The following is a 23,130-nucleotide window of genomic DNA, read 5'->3' on the forward strand; positions in this document are numbered from 1 at the left end:
GCACTGTCTCTAGAGGTCAAGGAGCCTGTCTGTCCCACTGGACCACACCTGTGTCTCCCCATGATGGGATGTGGAACCCAGAGGGCAATGCAGTGGCTGCTTCTCCCCACTCCACATCTGGTCCCCTCAGAGCCGGGCTGGCCCGACGGTTCTGTCCAAACCTGGGAAAGGGGCCCATGGGCTCCGAGGTCCCTGCCTACTGGCCCCTGTCCTGACCTGTGGACGCGCCCTCCACGTAGGGGTAGAAGAAGGCAATGATGATGTTAATAAACACCGCCAGGTTGAAGGAGATGCTGCCCCACAGAGTCATGCGGCGAGAGAACCAGTAGATCAGTGGCATGCCTACAGGGGGAGGGTGGTAGTGGGATGGCGTAAGGAGGGGTCCTGATTAATACCGTTTGCCCACTCCACGTGGGCCCACTGCCTGCACAAGCTCCAGGATTGGAGCTTCCCTAGGGGTGAGGGCGGGCCACCCACCAGCAGGCAAGGGAGGCATCAGGGGGCATCAGGGGAGCAAGCAGCTCCAGGCCCTGCCCTTCCCTCCCATCCCGATGGGGTCCTCACTGCGAAGCTTGCGCTGCCACTCCATCTCGTTGTGCAGGAAGGAGGACTGGTCGAAGAAGTCGCTCACTTTGCTGCCCTGCTCGTCCTGCTCCGTGGTGGTGAAGAGCCGGTGCTTGGTCTCCTCCGTCAGGAACTGGCAGATGCCGGGCACTGGGAACACAATCTGCTCCATGCTGCGATCCTGCCGCACGATCTGGGTGCACACAGGCATGTGGTCACACCTGGGCTGAGGTCACCAAAGGCTGAGCTCAGGGTTCCCTTCCTATGCCTCTATTGCCTTTGGGCACTACCTCAATCTGGGAAGTGTGGTTCTCATAGTAGGCCAGGGGGTCTTCCTCCTCCTCCTGCACAGGTGGTGAGGACTTGAGCATCTGCGACAGCTGCTTGTTGTTGAGGCTGAGCTAGGGGTGAGGAGGACGCTGAGGTCAGCCCCAGCAGCCGCCACAGAAAAGCCTGAACCCAGCTCTGAACTACACCCCAGTGAGTGATACCCCCCACAGCCAGAACAGACCCAGTCCAGTCCAACTAGGACCCAGTCCCAAAGGGGTAGGAGAGAATGAGAGACCCACACCCAGACAATCCTATAGGACAGTCAGCATCCTCCGAAGTCCTGGCCAGGTGTGCCCTAGGTCCTGCTCCAGGCTTCCAGACCCATGCAGAACCACCCTAGCCTTATTCCTATTTCTAAGTCCCACTGTCACCCCTGGATACCAGTCGTCCCAAGCCCTGCTCCCTCAATTCTAGCTCTGCTCTCTGATCCTGGCTCTTTATTCAGATCCATCCTACATCCCCGGCCTCATTCCTAATTCCAGCTTCATCCTCAGGTCTCAGCTCTGCCATCATCCCAACCCTCGGGTCATAGTCCCACCTCAATTCCCAGCTTCACCCCCAGATAACTGCCCACTCGCTCCCCTGCCCAGCCACGCCCTTAGACCCAAGCCCCGGCCCCATGCCCAGCCCTATCCCAGCCCCCACCATGGAAGAGATGCCCTCAGCCTCCTCCTCTTGGATGCGCTTCACAGGTTTCAGCAGGTGCTGCAGCTGTTTGTTGTGCCTGGAGAGCTGACCAAGAAGGCAGTGCTCTGTCACTGAGCGTAGTTGCTGGGGCACACGGTTGCTAGGGACGGGGCCAATGGGTAGGGCTGCTACCTGCAGTGCCAGGATGTAGATATTGTGGCCCACTTCACGTGGGCTCACTTCTGAGTTCTCACGCTCCTCCTCCTGCAGGTAGGCCTTCTTGATGACATCCACCTAGAGGGGCAGTGACTGTTTGAATGCCTCTTCTTGGGGAATAGGGCAGGCTGGGACCTAATCCCCATGCCCACACACTCCACCAGTGGCACCTTTCCACCTGCCACCAGCCCAGCCTCACCAGCCCAGCCTCACCAGCTCCTGGGGCCGCAGGCTGATGAGGATGCGCTCAGCGTTCTCACTGTCGTGCCGACTCTCCATAAGAGCCAGGAGCAGCTTGGAGGCATTGTCCTGGAGAGAAGGGGGAGACAGGCCACAGTCTGAGGGCCCCACCACGTGCCCCACAACCTCCTCTGCTGAGCAATCCATAACAGCCTCTCCCAGGCCCCTACTCCCCAGGGCTTACTGAGAAGTGTCCTGCATATCTAGGCCACCCACAAGCCACCTTCACCCTGTACCCCGCCTTGTGGCAGGTACACTCAACCCCCCAAACAGCAGGCATATAAACAGGTGACCCTGGGATAAACTAAGAATATGTTTACTTCTAAAGTAAGTGCACATCCAGCACGTTTGCTCACATATCACACACATGCAACCTGTATACACAGCCACCCACTTACACACGTGGTACCTGCATTGCATGCTAAGACACACTCGACACATGTCACATATGTGCACATACATCGCACGCACACCCATGCACCCTTACGTGGGCTGCCACAGGCCCCACCTTGAGTTGCAGCACCAGATCCATACGATATTTGCACAGGGGACTGATGTCATTGAGAATCAGCGCAGTGATGATGTCTATGCCGTTGGACTCATGCGTCACGATGCACGTCTAGCAGGAGCGGTGGAGTGGGGAGGGGTACAGAGACGAGCGGCCCAGGCCTCTCAGAATTATGGCAGCTCCAGAAGCCTCAATCTCTCCCCTGCCCAGGGTGCTCCATCCTCCCTACTCCATCCTCCCACCCGTCTATACTGCCACTGACCGTGCTGCTCATACCCCATGACAGTTCACCTGGTTCTCATGGCAGGGGCCCTGGCAGTATTCAGTGAGGGTCTCCAGGGTCTGGATGACAAGACCCACATTGTCCTCGTTGATATAGAGCCCCAGCAGCCCCAGGCCTCCCGTGGTACTGCCGCACATGATGTCCAAGAACTGCAGCGTCTCGCACACCAGGTTGTAGTTGGTCTTGTTGTTCTGACAGCGCAGGAAGTTCTGCAGAGCAGAGGGTGGGCGTGGCGCAGTTCCAGCAGGCGGGGAAAGGCCTGCCGGGGAACCATGATCCTGCACGCTGCAGGGGTGGGGGATCACCAGCCACAGAGCAGAGGATGACAGTGCATGGCTGGATGGCAGGGGTGGGGTCCACGTGCTGGCTGGATGGCAGGGAAAGGGGCGGGTGTGTGGCGAAATGCTCACCTGCAGGTCCCGATTGTGGTTCTCACACAGCAGCTGCAGAAAGCGCAGGATGGGCTGCATGATGAGCACAGACATGCCCATCTCGTTGCTCTGCACACGCTCGCCCACCTCATGCGCCCGGCGCAGGCTGGGGCTCAGCGAATAGAGGGATGAGGAGCCAGGCATTGAGAAGGAGGCCACTCGGCCTGCAGGACAAGGCCTGGTGAGGCTGGGGCTACTGAAGTAGCCAGACCCTCATCCTCACTCTGTGTTCCCACACTGAGCCCCCTCCCACACATTCTAAGCCCTTATCCCTGCCCTGTGATACTCTCACCTTGTACCCTCCGACCCACCCAGCATTCCCACCCTGTTCCCTGTGTCCCTGGCCCCAATCCTGACTTTTGGCAGTGGGGTCTGCTGGCTCCCGGTCCTCACGGGGCTGACTGCCCAGGTCGCTCATGTTGACAGCCACTGTGGACTTGGTCTCCTGCTGGGCCCGCTTCATGCGGTCATGCAGCACCTTGAAGAAGCGCTCTGACTTCTTGTCACTAGTCATCAGATTGTAGAAGGATTTCTGGGGGTGGACAGTGAGATGGGGGTAGCAGTACTTGGCGAGGCCCCAGGAGCCTCCATCTTGTGCTATAGGGACAAGGATCAGGCACAGACGGGCCCCCAGACACACCCAAACCAGACTGAGGCTGGGGGACCCAGAGACACCTCTGTGCCCTGTGACTAAGGCAAGGGTGGGGGGCGGTGAGGGAGAAAGGGCCTGTAATTGCTGTAACTATGATGCTGAAGGCTAGCACCAGCCTCCTGACCACCTTCTGCATCTGCCTTACCCTTCATCTGTTCCCACACAGCAGCCAGGGGGTCCCACTGACATTTGAGTCATGTTCCTCTTCCACTCGAAACCCTGCAGTGGCCCTGTCTCGCCCAGAGGAAAAGCCATTCCTCACAGTGCCCACCAGGCCACATGATGGCCTGCCGCCTCTCTGACCCTGGGCCATACCACTCACGACTCCTCCAGCCCCTTCCAGCCACATCAGCCACTGCTTATTCACAGCCTTTGTACCAGCAGCCTGCTCTGCCCAGTGTGCACTGCCCATTGTGCACATGCTCACTTCCAGGGCCTTCCCTGAACACTCCATTTAAGATATCCCTGTGGTGGCACATCCTAAGCCCCCTGCCTGAATGATCACTGTCCGTCCTGCTCTCCATGTTACATAGGGATTACAGTTACTGACTGTTGTCCCCACTAGGATATAAGTGCCAAGAGAATATGGATTTTGTCTCTTTTGTTCACGCTGAATACTCAGCACCTAGAACACTACCAGGTACACAAAATGCACTTGATGCAGACAGACAGACAGAAAAGGATAAAGCAATCATAGAAGGCTTTCTGGAGGAGGTAGGCCTCTAATTGGGCAACAAAGGCTGAGGAGGATGTGGAAAAGGAGGAAGGAGGCCTGAGCAAAGTCTGAGAGGCAAGAATGGTGGACGTAATGGCAGGCAAGATGGTAGGGAGACAGGCTGAGGCCTGGCTGGATCAGAGAGGGGTGCGTGTGGATAGAGAAGTAGCCACGTGACACAGGGAAGATATGGGAGTTAGAGCCTCCCACGGTAGCAGAATTGTGCTGGCTGCCAGCACCCAACCTGGCAGCCAAGCCCCCATGGCTTTGAAGACTTGGCACACTGTCTCCTTCCTGAATAGGAGGCACCCGCCCAAAGGAGGTGAGCCCCTGGCACTCCATAGCCACCCACTCCGCACCTGGATCTCAGTATTGCCACCATCGAGCAGGCGGATGGCCAGGCCAATGCTCTCCTGGAAGATCTTCTCGTTCTTGGTGCTGGTGATGAGGTCACACACCAGCTTGGTGGCCCCCTCCTTGTCCAGACGGCACTGGGTGGCTGCGATTGCTGACCAGTCTTGGTCCAGGCCTGGAATAGGGGAACTCGCTTGAGAGGGAACTAGTGGGTTGGGGGAGGGAGGGCCCAGGGCTTGGGCAAATGGGCTACCCAGAGGGGGAGGCAGTACTGACCAGTGCCCATGGGGTCCGGAAGGTCCCCCCGAGAGCTGGACTTGCGGTTCTGGAGGTAGTTCTGCAGTAGCATCTTGCGCAGCTGGTTGCCCTGGAGGGAAAAGGAGCAAGGCCCCACATTAGCACATTTCACCATTTAACCACTGGCCCAACAATCCTAGTCCTGAGCCCCTGGAGCTCCAGGCCAGGCCCACCTGCTGTCCAGCCTGCCTGGGCACTCACCCGGTCCCCATACTTGGTCTTCTTGAGTAGCATCTGCTGCAGGGTCCGCAGCACCTTGACACACAGTTTCTCCTCTGACTCCATGAGGTCCTTGGTGTGCTGGATCAGCCTGGCCGGTGGGGAAGGAGGACATGTCAGAGCAGCCTCCGCTGCCTCCCTCCAGCCACTGCCCCTGCCCCACCCCTGGCAGGAACACCCCGTAGCCCTCTGGCAGGAACACCCCGTAGCCCTCTGACCTCTGGACCATCTGGTCCCTGCTGGGCCCTTCCCTGTCGCAGGCTGCTGCTACCCTGCCACCTCTCCACCCCCACCCTGCATCCTACTCACTTGGACAGGAAGCCCCCACTCTCACATCGCTGGTAAGCCTCACTGCCCTCCAAGAAGAGCAGCTCCGGCCAGTGCAGGACGTCCACCAGCACAGACAGCTCAGCCTGCACCAGGGGCTTCAGGCGCTCCTCCAGGGCTGTGATGATGTCCTGGGGTAGGCAAGACAGGGTCACCGCCGGGCGGCGTACAGGCCACCCAGGCCCAAGAGATGACTGAGGCTTGACTGCCATTCCCAATGCCCCAACAACAAACAGCCCTACAGATTGCCCCACACCTGTCTGAGGGGTCCTGGGCCCACAGAGCTGCCCTGAACAAAGCATGACATCTGTCTGTTCAGAGCCTCAAGCCCTGGCTTTTCTCCCAGTCCCTCCTCTAGCTCTGTGACCTCAGGCAAATCACTTGCCCTTTCAGGACCTCTGTCTCCTGCCATGTGGGGATAACAGGCTACCACACTCCCTGTACAGGCCAAGACAGTGGACAGAAATGTGTTGCATAAACAGAAAGGTGCTCTCAGGACTGAGGGGTATTCTGATCCTCTTTATGAACACCAACCCCACTAAAAGACACCTGGGTTCTCCTCGCTTTCCTGGAATGATGCCCCTTAGTCCCCTGCCCCGGACCAGCACTTAGCAGCCCCTAAGGAGGGAACGAGCTGACCAGCCCCTTCCTGGGAAGGGATGCTCCTCAAAAACACACCCTTCCAAAGCCACTACCATGACGGATGCCTCACACCCACCTGCAGCTTCTCAATGATGTTCTTGTAGTCCCACTGGTTGGCGGTGGGGATGACTCTGGGAAAGGCCCTCGTGGCTGCCTTGTAGTTGGAAGCATTCCGCTGGGCAGCAGCCACACAGGTGGCACCACTGCTGAGCAGCAAGCTGATGTGGGCATCCAGGTCCATGGGCAGCGAGATGGCCCGGCCCTTGGCTGGGTGGGGAGAGGGGTAGTAGGTACTGAAGGGCTGGTCAGGGGTGAGAAGGCTAAGCCAGCTATAGGTGCCAGGCCCAAGGCTGCCATACTGGGGGACAAGATGAACTAGACTGAGGGTCTCAGGTACAAGGACCCCCACCTGGCCTCACTTGGACTAATATGCCCTCTTCCCCTTTTTTGGTAAAAAAGGGAGTTTTTGCCTCTTTAATTCCATCCTAGATCCACCCTGACCCCTCCCTGCTTCCCTCCCACCTTTTTTTCCCCTTCCCCAACTCTCCCTAACAACCTACAAGCCTCTCCTGCCTGAGACCAGCGCAAGCACTAGAAGCTCTGGTTGGGGAATGTCATCCAGCATCTTCCTCCGGGGAGCTGACTCGGTAGAAAACAGCTTTTCTCAATTGCTAAGATGCCAGTTAGACACCAAGAAGGACTTACTGAGAACCATCTGGGAGCAGATGAAGGGTGAGCTTAGGGATAACGTGTTTAATGTGAGGGCAGGTGTCCCTGTGGCAAAGGGAGGGGAGGGGTGGAGGGAGCTAGGCAGCGGCCGTGGCACACTCACCCACCATGGCGAGGGTCCGGATGCAGGCCTCCACGGAGCCCTTGTGCTGCTGCTGTAGCCATGGACACTCGAGCAGCCGTGTGGTGGACTGCAACAGCTGCACCACGATTGTCTGGTGTGTCTGCAAGAAACAACACATCTGCTACTGCAGCCAGGCCCACCCTCCACCCTGGGCAGCCCCAGGCCCAGGGACCAGAGCCCATGGAGAATGGGCATGGGTGGCGGGAGAGAGCTTCCAATGGCTGCCACGTGCTACCTGCCAGTGAGAAAAAGGCACCCTCTTCCTTCAGCAGTGCACCACCTGCCCAACTGTACATGGCAGCCCTGTGAGAACTTCTCAAGGTCTAGGCCTGGGACTTATCTCCCTATCATTGACCCTTTTCTTTAAAAATATTTTTAAACAAATTAATTTTGTGAAAAGGTGATATATTTACATGGTTCAAAAACCCAAAGGTAATAAAAAGACATACTTTGAGAAGTTTCACCCCGACCTTTGACCCCATCACTCCTATCCTCTCACATTTTGCCTCGGGGCTGCTGAGAAGCAGGGAAAGCTACTGCAAATTACCAGCGTCCCACAGTCCCAAAGAGATCCCAGGGCCCAAACGCATGTGTGTCAAAATAAACCCACCCTTGCTGAGAGAGTGGGACCCACCATTTTTCTGACCACTCTCAGCAGCACTATCCCTCGACCCCTCCACCTGTAGGGAGCCCTTTTTATCGGTTTCTTCTGTATCCTTCCAGGGTTACTGTATGATTCAGGTGGTGTAGCAGGCTCCTTCCTCAAGAGAACCTGGCGGCTCTTTCATTCAAGAGGCTCTGGGGCTGTGAAGTCTGGGAATTGACTGAGGGGCTATGATTCAGTGAGTCAAGTCAAACTTCTGCTCACTAGCCAGGAGCTTTTCTGCTTATACGGATAGGTAAGACTTTTGAAGGCTGCCTTTTCAGTTTCAGGGACACCATGATCAAAACCAAAGTGCTCTGTGCATCAGACTCTCCCAGTTCCTGCTTTGGCTCTGCTCTCCGTTGTGATAAGCATGCCCACCTTGTCCTTAGTAAGTGCTGCCTGGCATCCCCTGCCACCCCAGGATCCATCACACCAAGTGAATTTAGGAATTCCTGTTTTAGGGTCCAGTTCCCACTGTAATTCCTGATCACAGAAACTGTGAGATGATAAATGTTTGTTGTTTTAAACTGCTAAATAATTTGGGATAATTTGTTATACTGCACAGATAACTAATACTCTTGTTTATCCTCCTGCAATATCTTTATACTCACGATGAGCAAATATAAATATACATGCTGATTTTCCCCCTTTCCTACGCAAAAGCTGCCTGGGGCAGAAGCACACCTGTAGGGAGGTGCTGTTTTCAGAGAACGGGGAGCTGAAGAAGGCATTGATGGTGTCCAGCACGACGGTCAGCACATACTTCTCCAGGGTGGGGTCAGCCAGACGCTTCTCCCGCTTACTGCAGACCTGGGTTGAAGAGAGAGAGATGCCTGGGAGTGTCCAACACATAGGACGCCACCACTCCCACCCTCTGGAAGGCTGCCCAGGCCCCCAAACACCCCTGGCCGCCTGCAGGCCCACGCCCCCACAGAGACAGACCCGAGCCATGTCCAGGGTGAAGTTCTCAAAGAGTGTCCAGATGTGGTTGCTGGTGTAGATCTCTTCATTTCTACCTCTGTGTCCACATAGCAGTGGTTCACAAAGTTCACGTAGGCCATTTTCACCTGGGCAGCCGGGGTGGGAGGTCAGAAGCACACGAAGGGCTGCCCACCCAGGCTCACCTCTCCACAAGTTCACAATTCCTCCTGACCATCCCTTGTTCTCGGTCCACATCCCACCTGCCTTCCCTGAGCCTACCAGTTCCTGTCCACTTCCCTACTTTCTTTTACCTCCCTCTTCCTGCCCCTCCATGCAGAGCTAAAAGGCTGCTTGGCCTGGTTTTTACACCCCCTCTTCTCCCAAGCCCTTCCCCCAGCCCCACTAGCCACCTCTCCCAGTCCCCAGTGTCCCCGAGAAGACGCACAGGCCCACCTCAGTGATGCAGTCTTCATGCGTAACCACAGACACCACGTCCTCCAAGGGCAGGAGGGAGGTGCACTTGATCTCAGTATAGACATTCTTGCCCTCGGCACAGGCAGCCAGCAGGTCCACCAGGGAGATGTGGTACATGAGGGGGCTGTGGTCCTCCACACCGTCCCGAGCGGCCTTCATCATGTCCAGCAGGTGAGCCAGTGAGGCCTTGTCATTGTAGAACACAACCACGTCGTCACCTGCGTTGGTCAGCTGCATGCAGCAGGGGGACACGTGTCAGACCCCTCAGTCCAGCAGGGCCTGGGCCCTACCCCTCTCCCGCCCACAGGGAGAGATTGGGACCATGACCCCTGCCTTCACCCGACACTCAGGAAACCCTCTCCTGCCTGAGATTTTGGCCCTCAGGGCCCTCTGCCATCAGGGACACCGAACCCTGGACCCAGAAAGTCCCCCATCTTCCCCTAGGGAAAGAAGTCCCACTGGGGCTTGTCTCAGAGGTGCCTCCTCCAGGAAGACCTTTCTAATCCTGCCCCTACCCAGCTCACCCCCTCCCTCCCTTGTGCTCCCACAGCATTTAATTTAAACCCTTGCAGAGCACACACTGCATCTCCCTCATGTAGCGATTATGTTATTCACAGTAATATAATAGCAATTAATAATTAACATTGTGCAGCACTTCCAGTACACAGTGTCTCATCTCGCTTTAGTGTTGGCTCCTTTTTCCCCTGCCCATCCTTCGCTGTAAGATGCTCCAGGGCAGAGACCATGTCTGTTCCAGATTTAAACTCAGCCCTTCACACCTTTCTTGATTTCGGTTATCAGGTATTTCCTGAGTACCTACTATGTGCCAGACGCTGGGGCCCTAGCAATGAGCACAAAGGACATGGTCCATGTCCCCCCATTCCCTCCAAGCTTATACTTGACTGACTTCCCCAGGTGTACATGGTCCTTAACACATAGCAGGTGCTTCATGATTTTTAAATAAATGATAATAAATGATAAATGAAGGAATGTATGTGTGAGTTCTAAGTTTACTGGGTCCCACTTGTGTTGTTAGGCTGCAGCCTGAGCTCTATGAGACCTGCCTCTTTACCTTAGTTCTCCCTCTGTGGCCCCTCCACACCCAGCACCCCAGTGTTCCTTTCATGACCCACTGTGTGAAATCTCTAATTCTGAGCCTGGCCCCCACAGGTTCTCTCCCGCCGCCCGAGTTTCCTCTGCGGCCACCACCCAAGTCCCATGTGCCCCTCAGCCCTGCCCGTACCTCAGTCATGATCATGTCCTGGCACTTCTTGACGTACTTGCCCTCGGCCTTGATGACAGTGTGCAAGAAGTCCAAGTACTGTACGTGGCGCCCGTGGGTGGCCAGCAGGTGCACAAAGTGCTGCAACACAGGCTCGCTGACCTCAGAGCAGAGCTGATAGTTGTTCAGGAAGATGTGCTGCATGGTCTCTGCCTCCAGGAGCTGGGTGGCAGGATGTCCGTCAGAAAGCGGGGGTCCTGGCCGCACCCCACCCACCCCGGTGCCCCTACCCCTGCACCCTCACCCCTGGCGTGAGAAAGAGGTGCAGGTGCTTGTGTAACAGGGTCTGGTTGCCAGGGTTCCCCGCGCAGAACTTCTGCAGGAACTGGTGTGTGTAGCGTAGGATCTCCATCATCTTGGCATCACCCTGGGCAGAGAGGGGAAAGGGTACTGGGCCCACCACAGAAGGCAGGCAAGGCCAGGTCTGGGGCCTGAGTCAGACAGGTGTGAGGGTGGGTCAGAGCTTGGGTTCAAGGTGAAAGCTGGGCCTCCAGGTCAGAATATGGAAACATGTGAGGGGCTAAAGGTCAGAGGTTGAGATGAGGCTGGAGTAGGGAAGTAAGGCTAAGGGGTCAGGGTCAGGTGAACACTGGGGTAGTGTCAGGGTCAAGAGTCAGGGTGAGGCTTGGAACAGATCAATATCAAGGTCAGTCAAGGCGAAGGGTGAAGGGTCAAAGGTTAAGATGAGACTAAGTTTGGAGTCAGGGGCCTAGGTGAGCCAGGGAACAGGTCAGAGTACGAGGTCAAGGTAAGGCTAGGGTCAGAAGCCATAGTCAGGGGTCAGGATGAGGAGGCCAGAGTTGACACTGTGGGTCAGGGAGAGGCTGAGGACAGATTAGGGTCAACACGGGTCAAGGTAAGGATACTAAGGGTCAAAGGTTAAGACAAAGCTGAAATTATCAGGATTAGACCAGAAAAGAAGATGGAAACTAGGGTCAGGGTCAAGAATCACCGTGAGATTATGGTCAAATCAAGGTCAAAATGCATCAGGATAAGGGGCAGAGGGTCAAAGCTTGAGATGATATTAAATTTGCATTGAGGAGTCAGGATGTATCTGTGGATTAGTGTGTGGTTTGCATGTGGTCAGGGTTCAGGGTGAAACTGCCCTGGGAGTCAGAGGTCAGAAGTTAGAGGTCACCTTGTCGTAGGGGATCTGCAGCAGGTCCAGCATGACCTTGTGGGCATCCATGTTCTTGAGTAGCCGCTGCTGCTTCTTCCTCATCTGTTCCCCGACACCACACATCTTGTTTAGCCGCTCTAGAATCTGGTGGGGGAGAGGGGTGAGCCCAGAGCCCCTTCCTTTCTTTCTCAGGCTTCCCCTCCCCGCAGCCCACCCTTCAGGTTGTTCAGAGTGCCCTGTCCACCACAGCTAGGTCCCGGCTTACATCGCGGACAGGAAGGGAGAAGAAGGCCATAGCCACTGAATCAGAACATCATAATAAGGCAAGGGAGCATTAAAAACTCAATTCCACCCATAAAAGTAAATAAACAATGTGACTGTGAAATGGAATTTCATTAAATTCTTTCGGCTTTAAAATAATTCCATCTGGACTTTGGCAGGGTTGTTTTTAACATGCAGGAAAAGCTGGAAGATGTCTATTTTGAGGGCCAGTGGCCGGCAGAGCTGGGAGGAGGAAGAGGCCAGGCCCTCAAAGCCTCCAGGGCAGGCAGACCCCATCCCTGAGGATCCCAGCCACTCACGCCCCTGACGATCTGGTAGTTCTCACTGCTCTTCTCCCCAGGTGGGGGCAGAAAGCCTTCCTCATCCGTGGGCCGCTAAGGGCACAAGGAATTGGGGTCAGCCAAGCCCAGCCGTGCCAGGGATCCCCATCCCAGCTCCCCGCAAACCCACGCACCTCCTTCTTGTCTTTGGAAGCACCTGTCTCCACCTCCTCACCCTTGCCGCTGCCCTTCTTGTCTACCCACAGCTCCGACTTCTCGACCATGGTCCGCAGCCGGTCCAGCTCCGACTTGATCACCTTGTAGTTCTCCACGTCCTGGGCTGAGATCAGCAGCTGCACCTGAATGTCATGGATGGGCTTGCATGGTGAGACAGGTACCACAGGTCCGCTGCCTCATAGACTCCTGGAGCCTACCCTGCTCCAGGTTTCTGCTCCTGGCATCTCTGCCCCACCACCATTCTTTTCCACCGAGCCAAATCCTGCTCAGTGTTAATGGCCCTGCCACAAGCCCACCACCTCCAGGAAGCCTACCCTGATGGCTGCAGGCATCCTTGCACTCCCTGTCGTGAGCAGCCTCATCACCTGGCTTCAGTTACTCACTGCCTCATGTCACATGCTGCTAGGGCTGTCACTGTTCACTCAGACCCTAACCAGGGCAGGGAAGAGCATACTGACATAGCTAAATGCTGACTGGAAGAGGGACCTGAACCCTGACTCCCACCTTATCCGATCTGGATCAGTGGATAAGAGAGGAAGGCTCCCTGGGACTTGATCTCCCCACTCTGTAAAGCAAGGATAAGAACAGCAACCACATTGTGAGGGCTGCTGAGAGAATTCCATGAATGCACGTCCAACGCTCAGTGTCTGGTACACAGCAAGCTCTTGTTAAATGCCAGTCCCATTTCACAAGGAGCCGTCGAGATCATACGACATCGCAAAAACAAAACCAGTCACCTTAGTGAGGGCCAACTGCGTGCCAGACATGATTTGAAGCACTTAGCAAAGGTGCATGCAATAGAGCTTGCAAACTGTAAAGTGCTTTCCACATCTTAAGAAATGACAGGCCTTGAGCCAGGCTGGGGAGGAGATAAAAGTGGCCAAAATGTGGCCCTCACCTTTAAGGAACTCAGCAAGGCAGAGAACCCCAACTGTGCACCTCAAGCTCCCCTTGGAGCTGTGAGCTCCTCCTCCATCTTGCCAGTGCCCAGCACAGGCCAGTGCGTGGCCAAGGCAGCCTGCCTGCTCAGTACCAGGGCCAGGTGGTCCTCGGGTCTCCCTCCCCACTCCCTGAGGGTGGGGTTGCTGAGACAGGGGCAGCACCTGCTTGAAGGTGTGCATGGCCTCCTGGCGCTGGCTGAAGTGTTTGAAGAGCAGCTGCAGGGCCCCTGAGACCAGCGGCGCGTAGTCGTGCATGGTGAGGTGGATGAGCACACGCAGGAACATGCGACCGCCCTCGTCGTCCACCTCCAGCATGCTGCTTGTCTTCCTGCAGCACCGGGTGCGGGCAGGGTTGGCATGCACCCTGCTGTCCGAGGGCAAGCACACTCCCTGCCACCCATCCAGCAGATGTAGTGCCCAGTATAATATTTGCAAAAAATGTTGACATTTCCTCACCAGTGTACAAATAGCCACTGCCCTGAGCTCCCCAAGTGACCCTCATGCTCCCCGAGGTCCCACAGGACTCCCCTTGATTAAGCAACTGAAGCAGAGATTCAAGGGGATTCATGGACAGAAGTTGGGGCCATGAACAGAGATGGGGAAAAAACTACATCTCTGTTTTTACCAACCCCTAACCAAAACGTAGCACTTTCTTCAACGAGAAAAAATTAGCGGTACCTATGACTTTGTCACCAATAAAAATCACAGATGTTTTCACATCACTTTAGAGTTGTTACAGAAATTGCAAAATAGCCTTTCCATCCATCACCACTTCGAAGTACTGGTACTAATTACACCCCAGCAGTTTTTTATTTAACGTGTTAATAAACAGGCACATATATAACTGTCACTTAAAATTTGATTTCTTCAATATTTTGATAACTGTATCTCAATGCCACTGGTTGGTGCTATGAATTTAAAAACGCCATCTAAGAAGGGGTCCAAAGGCTTCACTAGACTCCAAGGGTGTGGCAAAGAAAAGGTTGAGCCCCCAATTCCTAGGTGACCCCTCCAACTCCAGCCCTCTGTAGAGCAGGCCGCTCTATATCCCTGGAGGAAAAGGGGTTGGGAGACAGACGTCCTTCCAGCTACCTGGCCAAGTCCTGATGCACATAGGCACGACTGCTCTGCATGGAGGCAGGGGAATGACCACAATGACACTGGGACCCAAGTGGCCCCTATTTCACTGGGGTTGGGCAGACAAGGAAGGGTCAGAGCACATGGCCAGGAGGACTCCTGTGCCCAGAGACCAGTAAGGGGCCACAAGGGGAATGACAGAGGAGGGAGAGGCCAGCCGCAGCCTTGGGAAATGCAGACAATTCCCAGGTGGTCTCAAGTCTGTATCGGCATCACCCACCCAACCTCACACACAATCCCTCTCAACCCTGGCCTTACCCCACTCCAAACATGGCCTCTGCCTGCTCCCCAATGCGATCCAGGTTCATGTTGGCAGCTGTAGAGAGCAAGAGGGGCAGAGAGGGGCAGGAAAGATGGGGGACACAAGAGTGAGGGAGCAGGGAGACACCCAAACCACCCCCTTCCACACCTGGTTGGGTGGCAGCCCTCTGCCTGCCCCTTCCTGGGGTGGAGGTGGAACCAACCAGGGCAGGGACCAGAGCAGCCCCATTGCCCTGCAGGGATGAGCAGAGTTCTGGGCTGCGGGTCCTGCTCTGGCTCAGCCTCTGAGTGGCTGTGACCTTCGGCAAGTCCCTGCCCCTCTATGGGCCTCAGTTTCCCCATTTAGGAAATAGAAGGAATGATCCCTGACCTTCCTCTTCACTATGGCAATTAAATTAGATAGTGGAGAAGAAAGGCCTTTGGAGGTTGGGAAGCAGGGGCAGGGCTGGGGAGCTGTCCCTGAGTATCCTCCACTCACTGCTGTGTACCCCTGGGCAAGTCAGCCTCAATCTGAGGTGGGGCGGGGTAGGGCTCACTGGTGGAGTCGAAGGCAGGGGCTGTGCCATCAGCTCCACTGTCCTGCATGGGAAACACCTCCACAAACTCCTTCTTGAAGACGGACAGCAGGTAGGAGATGCGGTAATCCAAGCGGACGTTGAGGATGAACTGGAAAAACAGGGAGAGGATGGTGTAAGGACCGTTCTGAGGACAGGAGGCCAATCCTGCTCCTGGAGGGATGACAGGTACCCCAAATGAGCTCCAGATTTCAGGCATCTCAGCGCAGCTCTTCAGGAATGTTCCAGGACATCACAACCAAAATAACCAAGACCTCCCCAGGGAGGTCCAGGGAATCCTCTCCCTAGTTCCTGTACCTCCTCTCAGAATGAGACAAGAACCACTCCCAACCCCTGACCATTCAGCCTCTCTTTCCCAGGCTGGACACTGACAGGAAAGGGAATGAAGCTCCCCAGGTCCAAAGGCCCGTTTTTGTCCTCCCATCCTGCTCTACCAAACAGACCCTGGGGCTCCCGGGGTGGGTAGGGGCATACTGAAGACTGTGAGGAGGCAGTAGAGGCCACTGTTAGGGTAGAGGGGTGGTGAAGACACAAGGTATGCACACACCCTTGACTGACCTCCATCTTCTCGGTGCACAAGCCTCTGGCCATACCCCAGGACTCAGATCTGGAAGCCCCAGGTCCAGGAATGAACCAGAAGCCCCCTCCTCTAACTCCCCCAACCATGCCCTGCCTACACTGAGTCCCCATAGAGGTCACTGCATTACACTTCCTGTCTTTTGGTGGCAGCAAGGCAAAAGCAAGGGTCCTTAACCCTTCTAAGGAGCCTATCAACCCATTCCCCAAGGGTTCATGAGGAGTCTCAAAGGAGACCCACAAGAAGAAAGACTTTGTCTGACCTGCCAGGAAACTGGCTCTCAAATCTCTAGCTCTGCTTCAAAACCTGTGTGCCCATGAGAAAGTCTCCTCCCACTGTTCCTTTCCTCATCTGTACAACAGGAAGATGGAGCAGACTTTAGTGTACACCAGAATCACTGGGAGGGCTTGTCACAGCACAGACTGTGGGCCCCTTCTCTAGTGTTTCTGGTCCATGAATCTGGGGCGGAGCCCAAGAATCTGCATTTCTAAGTCCCCAGATAAGGCTGCTGGTCTGAGGACCACACTTTGAGAACCACTGAGCTACACAGCCGATCGTCATGGAGCCTCCCAGTACTAGACACTGTGACCTAAGGGAGCCACTCCACCCCACCTCACTGTACCTGCCGCCACTCTCCTGCCCTATTCCCAACACTTCCCACCATGCTCCTGGGCCAGCTACCTGCAGGATTTCCAGGATCTTCAACTTGGTCTCCATCACCACAATGTCTTCATTCTCCTCGAATTTGCTTCTATCCAGCGGCTCAGCAGCCCCAGCACCACCAGGCAGACTTGGGGCGCCAAAGACAGACTGCTTGCGGTTCAGCACCATGGTGGACATCATGTGGCCCACGCCCTGGATGGACCGCCGCACGTTCTTACCTGAGGAGTTGGGAACACAGGGAGGTCAAAGAGGGTGCACAGCAGGGGCCCCCAGTCTAACTCTATCAGCTGCAGGGCAACGCCACACTAAAGAAGGGGCAGGGCTAACCCGGGAAGGCTTCCTGGAAGAAGTGAGCTTTAAGTCAAATCTGGGAAAAGGAAGGGCCAGGGCGAAGGTGAACTGTGTGCGGAGATCAGTGAGAAATCTCATGTGGGAAATCATGAGACTTGCTACAAAGCATGAGGAACTGAGGGGCCACTGTGTAGAGAGCACTAAAAACCAGGTGTCAGTCTCTATGTACTCTTTGTTTAGCCGAGTTTATGCCACCTGCAGCTGGTCCCTAAGGGCAGGACTGCAGCTCAACGCTCGGCCTGCCCCTCTTCCTCCTCACACTCTCCAATAGCAGGGCTGTGTCCCTTATCTAACTGGGAGCTCCCCAGGCAGGGCCTGTGTCTCTCCTCCTCCTTTATACTTCCTCAAGACCAAATTGTATTGGAAGGCATCTCGCCCAGACCCTGGGGTCTCCACAGCACCTGGGCAGGGAGCCCCACTGGTCCAACTGAGGTTGAAGGAGATTGGGCCCAAAGACGCCCCCTTGCAGCACAGCCAGGAGGCAGGCTACTCAGGGGAGCTGATCAGAGAGAACTTCTGGTGCTAACAGAAGACTGAGGAACCGAAGGTGGGTTGTGGATGGCCTGGGTGGACGAAGCCTCACCACCTGGGTCTTCGTAGGCCTGTAGCATGGCTGGGGGGCCCTGCACGCAGTCGATGATGCTGAGCAGGGTGCGTGTGAGCCGCAGTAGCTCACTGAAGCTGTAGAAGCCGAAATAGATGAGATTGTGCGCCAGGCTGACCACCTATGGAGAGGAGGCGGGGCTGGTGAGTGTGAGCGTGGCCAAAGCATGATGAGCGAGGCCTCATAAAAGGCAAGGCCAGATCTGGAAACTCCCCGCCAAAAGGGTATAATGAGGGTGAGGTTCCTCTAAGACAGTGGGGCTGCCTGGACATGGAACCAAGGTTCCCAGACAAGAGCAGCCCAAGCCCAGTGGGTTACTAAGGAAGAGAGGCCTACAGAGGAGGCTACTATAGGGGAGATAAAACAGAAATGCAGGAAGTTGAGGAGGTGGCGCTCCTGGCAGTGACCTGTCACTCAGACCCTGGCTGATAAGGTGGGGAGAGAAGCCTCCCTCTTGGGGAGTCCCAGCAGACTACGCTGTCTTCCTACACTGCTTGGGGTTCCTGAGGGAAGTGAGGTCATGGATCCTACACCTCATCCCTGAGAGCAGCTGAGGCCCAGGGAGAGAACAAGCCAGAGCCCCGCTAAGCCCTAGCCCACCTCGAAGGTGAGCTTGTTCTTCTCCTCGTTGGCAAAGGGCACGGCCTCGCTGACCACGTTGTTGAGGTAGTCCTCCACGAACTCCATGGTGCTGGCAAACTTGTTCTTCTTGTCATCTCGTGCGGCATTGAGGTTGGAATCGTAGCTGAGGGTAGAGGCAGTGAGGCATGAGAGTCCCTGAGGACTTCCCACCCCAGCCTTGCCTGGCCCACCCTCCCCCACCCCTCTCACTCCTTGATGGTGATGGCTGTGGGGATCTCTGTCCAGAGGCGGGCAAACTTGACAGGTGTGACCAGCTCCTGGGGGTCACGGTCCACGTGCACATGCAGCATCAGGTGGCAGAAGGAGGCGCGCAGGTCAAAGGGCAGCATCTCATCCGCCATGCACAGGAAAATCAGCTCAACGCCCAGCTGCTGAGAGATCTCATCGATGGCCAGATACTGTCGGTCCAGGCACATGCGGGCAAAGAGCTTCAGCTGGTACCTATAGGGCAGGGAGGATGCTGAGAACATGGCAGGTGGGCTAGTGAAGGCTGCTAGCATGAGCCTAGGCTTGTTGAGGACTTGAGGAGGTGACAAAGGGACTTGGGTTAATCCATGCGCCGGCCACTATCACAGAAAGGACACAATTCTGAGTAAGAGAGGTGAAAGGAAAAAGTCTAGACTTATAAGTATTTCAAATCTCCCCCAACTTGCTAAGGATGAAAACACTTTCTGGCTCAGCCAGGACAGGTCTTCATGGGAAGAGGGATGGCTGAAAGAAAGGCTGGGACTGGAAAAGGAGAGGAGTGGGGTGAGAGGAACCAGCCTCAGGCAGACTGAAAAAAGGGGAGGGGAGTGTGGGCAGCCCTGACGGGAGAGCTGTAGAAAAGAGAACTATAGGAAGCTTTGTTCTGCACTGGGTGATGTCATGCCCTCTGCTTCCTCCTCAGCCCTGTATTACCTACCATGGGCTCTGGAGCCAGACAGCCTGGGTTTGAACTGTGGCCCACCACTTATGGCTGTGTAACCTTGGGCGAGTTCCTCTCCCTCTCTGTGCCTGTCTCCTCAACTTTACAATGAGAAATACGGTAGTCCCGACCTCACAGGGTTATTGTGAAGCTTAAATGTATGATGGTATGAAAGGCTTTAAACAGGGCCTGGTATACAGTAAACATTTGATAAGTGTTATCTAGTATTCTGGTTCTTAAAATATATGTACAGAGCCTGTTTTGGGTTTCTTTCAGGGCTGTCACTAAGCTGAGCTTGGCCTAAAAGCCACCCAGTGCTCCTTGGACTACACAGTCATCCTTCACTTAGCCCAGCTGGTGAAGGCTGCACTGCAGACAAGTGGAGGTAGGAGGCCCCCTTGAAGCCGTGGGAGCTCATCCCTCAGCAAGGACTGGCCGAAGGCTTCCAGAGAAGGCCAAACGGCACAGAAGCACTGAAGAGGGGAAGGAGCTGGAGCAGAGGCACCTGTAGTAGCTGAGCACATTCTCGTCGTGGGCATTGCCAGCCCGGGCCTCCTGGGCCAGCTGCCTCACACTCTTCTCATGGTGCTCATTATTCTTGTCAGTCCACGTGAGCCACACTTCCTCCTCTGAGTACTCGATGGTCAGGTACTCGTGGGCCTGGGCCATCTCCTTCACCGGCCGAAGTCTGTAGACCAATGCCACCCATCACAGGTAGCAGGGGCAAGACTCAATACCCAGAGCCCTTCCCGAGCAGGCCAGCCCACATAGTCCTGTCTCCCCAGAGCCTGGCTGAGAGCCCGTCAGGTTCCCATGCTGCTTCCCATGGAGGACCCACCTCCAGCTTAGAAGCCCAAACAGGCTGTGAGCTTCTTGAGGACAGGGGCCTTGGCTTATTCTCCTGTGCCCCTTTCTGCTCTGCCCCTCCCCCAGTGCCAGCACAGAAGTGGGCACACAGCAGGTACAGGGCACATATCTGCAGAGAGCATGGGTATCAGTTCTAGCCTAAACCCAGATGGGGCCCAAGTTCTGAGGCAGCTGGGGAGCCAGGCAGGAAGCAGCCCTGGGTGTAGGACATTGGGTAGGAGACATCACTCACTCGGTCTGAATGAGAATGTCACTGTTCTTGGGGTCCAGCACACACTTGCAGATGAGCTCCTGGGTGACGGGAATGGCAATGTGGTTGGATACACACAGGTCGGAGAGGTAGTCCAGGAACCTGGGGTAGTGACAGCAGAGGTGGGGGACGGCACTCAGAGACTGGCCCCAGGGGACGAAGCCCACCCTCCCCTTCCCCCAGCTGGCAGCACAGGCTCCCTGGACCAGTAACTGCTCCTGCTCTCTCCTCAAAGTTTGGAGACGGGCTGCCAGGGACAGCCCACGGGCAGGGGGTGAGGCTAGGTGAGGGTTCAGGGAATCAGGATAAAGGAGGCACAAGGACAGGAATGATATTAAAAAATTTAACAACTGAGTCAATGCAAGCACCGACTCTGTCACCGGAGAAGGGTCTGAGGGCCTCTTGCTGCACCAGGCATCAACCCTCTTATTGCTAAATTAAGCCCAACTGGAGAGGGGGCCCAGGGAGGAGCTTAGAAGACCAGGGCCTCAGAGAGGTGGCAATTTGTCAGCAGAGACAGAAGTATTTTAACAACCAGCAGCAGCTGACTTTCTACCCTGGGCAGGGGTGGAGGGAGGAGAGAGTGGGCTCAGTAGAGGGCGGCGGGCCCACCTGGGCTCCCGGTTCTTCCGCACCAGGCTGACAAAGGTCTCCACCTCGGTTTTGGTGATGTGTTTCTCCAGGAGCTTGCGGTTGTTGTGCAGCAGGGCAGTGATGGTGTCTTCAGCCAAGATGTCATAGCCGATCTGGGACTGCATCATCCCAAATTGCTTAGCAATGTGCTCCTGGGGGGCAGACAGGCTGGGGTCACTGGGGTGGCAGCTCTGCTCCAGAACACTGCCCCAGACCTCAAGAGAGGGCCCTGACACCAGCAGGGGACCCTGATCATGGAAAAGGGGGGGTCCAGGAGAGGAAGCCCACACTGGGCCGAAGAGGAGGTTTATACAATATAGTTATTCAGTGCAAGGTCTGTCTCCCTGCCAGACTGAAATTGTCTGTCTGTCTGGCAGGACCAGCTACATAATTTGTGGGGCCCAGTGCAAAATGAAACGGCAGGACCCTTTTAAATATTAACCATTTCAAGACAGCAACAGAGCAGTAAATCCAGCACAGAACGTTATATGCCCATGAAGCCAGCCCTACTGTCTAGTTCCCTACCATGTTCCCAGGGCCTAAAACAGTGCCTAGAACACGGTGCGTGCCTCAGTAAATGCTCGCTGAGTGAATGAAAGCACAAGTGGAGTCAGCAAGCCAGCAAGCAGTGAGCGGGAGTGCCGGGCCAAGAGGGCTCCGGCCAGGGCAGGCAGGCACCTGGTTCTTGCGGTAGTCCTCCTGGGAATGCCGCAGCACCCGGTAGCAGAGGCGGAACATGTGCTGGTAGGGGGCGTTCTTCTGGTCCGACAGCTCCTCCAGCCGTACCAGGGGCCCCTCACCCCCCTTGTCACGGAACGGAGCCTTCAGGATGCCAAAGATCTGGGGGAGCAGGGAGAATAAGAAGGGATGTCCCACACCTGCCTGCACCCCTGATTTCCCCAGGAACCTCACTCCCTTCTCCTGGCCAGAATCCTAACACTGACCTCAGCCCATCCCTCACCGACGTGAATTCTAATCTCAATTCAGATCCTGGGCCCGGCTCAGAGTCTGGGGTAAGAGCAAAGGGGTCTGCGACTAAGAGAAAAGGCAGGCCAGGGCAGTGTGGCCAGAGCTTAAAAGACAAAACACAGACCTCACTTGTTAAAAAATAAAAATAAAAAAAAGTAATGTAATTTAAAAATTTTTTAAAGGTGGGGATTGGGTGGAGGTGAAAAACTGTTCTAGAACAGAGACCAAAGAGACAGAACAGAATGAAGTGAGAAAATCATAATGGATCCTGGTTCAAAAAAGAAAACCAAGCTTTAAAAAGACATTTTGGGAAAGGTAGAGAAATTTGATACAGATAGGGTATAATTGCGAATTTCCTTGAGTGTGAGAATGGTACTGTGCTTATGAAGGACAATGTCCTTATTCTTAGAAGGTGCACGCTGAAAACTTTAGGGGTGAGGTACACCCGATTTTGAAATGCATGCATAGAAGATGGATGTATGGACGCAGAGATACATGAAGCCAAACTGGCAGAATGGTAACATGTGAATTCAGACAGTAGATGTGCGGTGTTCATTATACTATTCTTCCAATACTTTCTCAGTATTTGAAAATTTTCATAATAAAAACTTAGAAAAAAAATTTTTAAAGCACAAGTTGTGGACCCAACATCCTGAGTTCAAATCCTGGCCCTGCTCCTTCCTAGCTGTGTACTCCAACCTCTGTGTGCCTCAGTTTCCTCACTGGTAAAATGGGGATAATAATAGGGTCTCCGCCAGGTTGAGAGAATCGAATGAGCCAATACATGTAGGGCACTTAGGGCAGTGCCTGGCACATGCTAAGTGCTCAGTAAATGTATAGTTTTTTTATTAAAAGGGAATGATGAGAAACTGTAGAGATTGTAGGTCAACTAGAGACAGGAAAAGGCAAACTTGTGTTAAAAAGGCACCCTGTTCCATGTGGCCTGGCCCCTTCCCCAAGGCCTGCCACTGCAGGTCCTGCTCACGGGCACAGGCACCTGTTTGAGGATGTTCTGCTCCCTCATCAGCTTCTGCCGTTCCCGGTTGGGCTTGGTGACCATGATGTCGAGGACGTTCTGCCCGTTGTTGGGGACATCACTGACAAAGAACACCAGGTCCTCCAGCAGCTGGATAACAAACCTTCACAAAAGGACATGAGGGATGACGAGTGTGAGGCGCTGACTATGAGAAAGCCCCCAGGACCTACCATGTGCTCTCACATCCCCCCATGGCTAACCATCCCTTGTGACCAAATACAGCATTCACGAGGTCTC

General features: G+C 55.1%; 1 protein-coding gene across 1 annotated transcript in view; it reads right to left on the reverse strand.

Annotated features, from left to right (window-relative positions):
• ITPR3 (inositol 1,4,5-trisphosphate receptor type 3) overlaps window positions 1-23,130 on the reverse strand; it is a 64,416-nt gene that overhangs the window by 7,564 nt on the left and 33,722 nt on the right. The window contains 37 exon segments of the mRNA XM_039856152.1: window positions 217-342; window positions 565-757; window positions 855-965; window positions 1,540-1,626; window positions 1,714-1,815; window positions 1,951-2,046; window positions 2,486-2,596; window positions 2,777-2,977; window positions 3,179-3,363; window positions 3,557-3,731; window positions 4,926-5,095; window positions 5,197-5,287; window positions 5,419-5,527; window positions 5,746-5,894; window positions 6,482-6,672; window positions 7,238-7,358; window positions 8,589-8,714; window positions 8,847-8,911; window positions 8,914-8,971; window positions 9,279-9,530; window positions 10,543-10,743; window positions 10,826-10,948; window positions 11,720-11,845; window positions 12,283-12,357; window positions 12,438-12,602; window positions 13,584-13,749; window positions 14,817-14,874; window positions 15,356-15,485; window positions 16,653-16,852; window positions 17,569-17,710; window positions 18,190-18,334; window positions 18,421-18,672; window positions 19,644-19,826; window positions 20,238-20,357; window positions 20,868-21,040; window positions 21,567-21,728; window positions 22,855-22,996. Coding sequence (XP_039712086.1) covers window positions 217-342; window positions 565-757; window positions 855-965; window positions 1,540-1,626; window positions 1,714-1,815; window positions 1,951-2,046; window positions 2,486-2,596; window positions 2,777-2,977; window positions 3,179-3,363; window positions 3,557-3,731; window positions 4,926-5,095; window positions 5,197-5,287; window positions 5,419-5,527; window positions 5,746-5,894; window positions 6,482-6,672; window positions 7,238-7,358; window positions 8,589-8,714; window positions 8,847-8,911; window positions 8,914-8,971; window positions 9,279-9,530; window positions 10,543-10,743; window positions 10,826-10,948; window positions 11,720-11,845; window positions 12,283-12,357; window positions 12,438-12,602; window positions 13,584-13,749; window positions 14,817-14,874; window positions 15,356-15,485; window positions 16,653-16,852; window positions 17,569-17,710; window positions 18,190-18,334; window positions 18,421-18,672; window positions 19,644-19,826; window positions 20,238-20,357; window positions 20,868-21,040; window positions 21,567-21,728; window positions 22,855-22,996 — 5,282 coding nt within the window.

This window comes from Pteropus medius, unplaced genomic scaffold, assembly GCF_902729225.1.
Source record: "Pteropus medius unplaced genomic scaffold, Ma_sr-lr_union100, whole genome shotgun sequence".
Classification (NCBI taxonomy): Eukaryota; Metazoa; Chordata; class Mammalia; order Chiroptera; family Pteropodidae; genus Pteropus; species Pteropus medius.